The sequence below is a fragment of the Tenrec ecaudatus genome, chromosome 1 (assembly GCF_050624435.1).
Source record: "Tenrec ecaudatus isolate mTenEca1 chromosome 1, mTenEca1.hap1, whole genome shotgun sequence".
In the NCBI taxonomy this organism is placed as follows: Eukaryota; Metazoa; Chordata; class Mammalia; order Afrosoricida; family Tenrecidae; genus Tenrec; species Tenrec ecaudatus.
In genome coordinates this window covers 202,087,077-202,091,437 of record NC_134530.1, presented here as the reverse complement: position 1 = coordinate 202,091,437, position 4,361 = coordinate 202,087,077, and the positions used below count along the sequence as shown (strand labels likewise).

General features: G+C 41.3%; 1 protein-coding gene across 1 annotated transcript; it reads left to right on the top strand.

Annotated features, from left to right (window-relative positions):
• Window positions 1-224: 224 nt before the first annotated feature.
• On the top strand, window positions 225-725 carry LOC142437277 (large ribosomal subunit protein eL32-like). The gene has a single exon (XM_075540506.1). The coding sequence runs from the start codon at window positions 248-250 to the stop codon at window positions 653-655; it is 408 nt and encodes a 135-aa protein (XP_075396621.1). The 5' UTR covers window positions 225-247; the 3' UTR covers window positions 656-725.
• The last annotated feature ends 3,636 nt before the right edge of the window (window positions 726-4,361 follow it).

Here is a 4,361-nt window from a genome sequence, read left to right as displayed (position 1 = left end):
AAATTGAAAATAGACATGGGAGGAGATTGGGAACATGCAGGGATCATTGAAATGGATGAGAACATAATAAGAGAAAAATTAATAAAAGGAAGAAAGCTAAAGAGCTAGGACACATGGTAATCAGTGTATCTTTTCCTTGGGAAATGTCATGTACTCTCATGACTCTACCTACCATCTCAATCAAGAAATGAAAATAAGCTCTTCTCGGCGCTGCCTATGGAGGAGGCAGCCATCTCCCACTGGCATCATGGCTGCCCTCAGACCCTTGGTGAAGCCTAAAATTGTAAAAAAGAGGACCAAGAAGTTCATCCGGCACCAGTCCGACCGCTATGTCAAGATTAAGCGCAACTGGCGCAAGCCCAGAGGCATTGACAACAGGGTTCGGAGAAGATTCAAGGGCCAGATCTTGATGCCCAACATTGGTTACGGGAGCAACAAGAAAACCAAGCACATGCTGCCCAGTGGCTTCCACAAGTTTCTGGTCCACAACGTCAAGGAGCTGGAAGTGCTGCTGATGTGCAACAAGTCGTATTGTGCAGAGATTGCTCACAACGTTTCGTCCAAGAATCGCAAAGCCATTGTAGAAAGAGCAGCCCAGCTGGCCATCAGAGTCACCAATCCCAACGCCAGGCTGCGCAGTGAAGAAAATGAGTAGATGGCCCATTTTCGAGTTTTATTTGTGCTAAATAAAACCATAAATGAAAAAAAAAAGAAATGAAAACAAATGACACAAATGCTGCTTTTCCACATTCTCAACAGAGTAACCGTTGGTAATCAATTGTGTGTTCCTTCCTATTGGTCTTTGTCATAACTTCATAATTCTCCTCCACAAATCACTCCATGCAAACATCCCAAATAACTGTGTTAGACAATTGGTTTTCTTAATCTATTTTTCATATTTATATCTACCTATCTTTAAAGATATAGAGACAGAATTAAGCCAAACCAAACAAACAGTGAGTTTATTCTGACTCACAGTGAGCCTATATAGAGTTTCTGAGAACATAAATCTTTAAGGAAGCAAACAGTGTCAACTTTCTCCCACAGAGTGTCTGGTGGGTTTGAACCACAGACTCAGGATTTAGGAACCCCATACCTAACTCAGAATGCGGCCAGAGCTCACAGAGAGAATAGAGGGAGAGAGGGAGAGACAGAATATCTAGCTCCACAAATATTTGACTATTTCAACTTGAACTTTCTCAAGGAATGTAAACAAAGTGTATATCCGATATTTTCTTTCTTCGTTAATTTTTTTTCACCTAACCAAACAAATAAATAGCTATAAATTCATTCTTGGTTCACTTTTTTCATTTTTAGCCTCATTTCAAAAATTAACCAAGCTCTATTAATTCTCTTTTAGTGGCGTTTCTTAGCTCTGCCTTAAGATATTCAGAAGAGGTGCTGATCTTGCACTCTTTCAGCCAGCTTCTATCACGGTCTTGCCATTTTTTTCTGAGTGTGATGTGGCCTTTATAACTTAAACTCTACCTATTCTGATTTCTACTTGAAGTCTCTAAGTGAAATCTCTAATTGTATACAGCATTCCTTTAAGAACAGCATGGCTGTTTACATTAGATATTGAATAAACAAGTTAATCTTGATTAAGAATATACAACAAATATGCACAGGACACTCCAATTGCTTCTAACCAGTGACGGCCTTGAGTGATTCTGAATGGTCTTGATGTAGCCCGGGTTGAAGAAAATACCTGGTGCGAATGGATGGTCATTGAAAGTAAGCACATAGACTTAGATGACCGAGTGGCTAGGTAAGAGGCCTCCTAGAACGAGGAGCACGATGCCCGTGAATGCCAAAGGAAGAGCACCTGGACTCTGTGTCTACAAATATGCAGCAGGAACTGGTTAAATAATTCATTAATTAACTCGATGATAATTCCAGAGACTTGGAACTGCAGGGACCCTGTAGGTAGACAACTCCCATGAGGAAAATAATAACAGATGGTCTTGTTCTCACTAGCTCTGCATTATTCACGAAATTAGCATATTTCCCTCTGCTACCCACCTTTTCCTGCCCAAATCAACCCAATTTCAAGACATGATCGTCTTAAGATTTCATTTTGGAAATTTTGTCAGTTTGTCTAAAAACACACAAACAAGCAAAGTCAAGTAATCCAAAACTGAGGTCAAGGCCATGTACAGCTTTTCCCTGCTTTCTGAAAGTCATGTTCCCATGAAACCCTTTGTAGATTCAACTTATGTAAAAGCAAGAACCAATTTATACGGGAAAAATATTGAGTGCTCTGAGATCCAAAGAATACCAAATCCTACCAAAGACACATAGAACCCAAATAACACTGCCCCATAGTGTTCACAGACACATCGAAGTAGGGAGGCTTGATGCTGGAGAAGCTGCGCAGAGGTGCCTGGGGCTGCCACTCGAGCTGCCCAGTGTGCGTGCTACCTCTTTAACATCTCCGCAGAACAAATGCCCCACACTGGTTTAAAATAACGGCCAAAACTGCTAATACTTTTCTGTTAGCAAAGGAAGGAACTCGTTAATGTAGGTTTCTCATTAAAAAGGAAGCAAACATTCAAATACAAGAAAGATAACTGTGTTCAATTATCTTTCATTGTATCAGCACTATTGGGCAATTATTAAGGGCCAGAAACTATGAAGGGTGCTTAGGTTCGAACCAGGGCTTCTAAAGATTTGTTGTTTCTGAATTCCTGCTGAGAATTTGCATTTCCATACCAGATAGATTAAATCTGAATCTAACTTTTACAGTGATTCCCAGGTGACTCTGAGATACATAAGGGGGTGATAAACAGTTCCTGTGGAAGGGGGATCCATTATCTTTACATTCTCTTTTTCATGAACTTTTTGAAGCTTCCTTCCATATAAAAGTCACCACCGTGGGTTCTATAGGAATCACCTGAAAGGGTCTTGTTGAAGTGTAGATCAGATTCAGTGTATGTGGGTGTTCTGAATGGACTGCCCCCTGGGAATCTGCATTCACAGGTGAGAATTGCACTCCCTGGTTAGAGCACGGAAGACGGGGCCAACCCTGCTCTCAGGAATCTTCTGTTTAAGTGGAAGTGGCAGGAACACAGAGGTCAGGAGAGGTGACTTAACCATGGACTGCTCAAAGGACAAACAAATCTGTCTTGGAAGAAGGATAGCCAGAGTGTTCCTTGAAGGCAAGGATGGTAAGACTTCTTACGTATTTGGCATGTCAAGAGAGACCAGACACTGGAGAAGGACGTCTTGCTTGGTGAAGTGGAAAGGATGTGACAAAGAGGAAGGCTCTCAATGCGATGGATTGACATGGGGGCTGCGACAGCGGGCTCGGTCATAGGGAGAGTTGTGAGGGTGGCATGGGCCTTGCCCTTTTTAGCTCTGTTTTGCTTTGGGTCATTGTGAGTCCGAACTAACTCCATGGCTCCTAACAACAGCGACGCACCTGCTTTTATCCTTTTCCTTTCTTTTTGAAAGGCTCAATAATTCGCTCTTTTATTATAGTAACAATTTCATTATTTTGAAACATGCATTAATTTTCATAAATATAAGTATTATATTATATATTATAATATAAAGCCATTATTCCATTATTTTCTTATTTGAATTTGTTCGCTACACCAGTATTAAGAAAATTATCAATATGAAAATAATAGGTTTAAAGTAATTATTGCATAATGTTATTAGTATCACATATAAATAAATATCATTCCACACTGATTGCTGCAGCACACGAATTGGGAGCTGCCAGAAATTGAAGTTGTATTCTGAAAAGGTGTGAAATGAGAAGCACCACTGCTACAGCAGAGGATTTGGGCTGAAAACAGAGAATACCAGAAAGCTGTTCATCTGTGGTTTGTTCAATATGTAAATGTCTATAACCTGTGTGAATCGGAACAAATCCTGGTCACAGGATGAAGAATGGGAAAACCAGATCACTCACTTGTGTTCATGAAGAACCTGAACATAGACCAAGAGGCACTGGTTCAAGCAGAACAAGAAGATACCGTTGTGTTGTTGTTGTCAGGTGCCATTGAGTCAGTTGGAACCCATAGCAACTCTGAGCACAGCAGAGTTGAACCCTGCCCAGTCCTGTGTCATCCTCACAGTTGTTCCTGTGCGTGGGCCCATGGCTGCAGCCTTTGTGTCCGTCATCTTCTTGTGAACTCTCCCTGGGATCACTGCTCCTCTACTTCCCCAAGCATGATGTCCTTCTCCAAGGAGGGCCTGGTCTCTCCTGGCAACAGGTCCAAAGTATGTAACACAAAACCTTGCCGTTCTGTTCTCTAAGGAGCATGCTGGATGTACTTCTTCCAAGACAGATTTGTTTATTCTTTAGCAACCCATGGTATTTTCAATATTCTTCACCAGGACCACAATTTGGT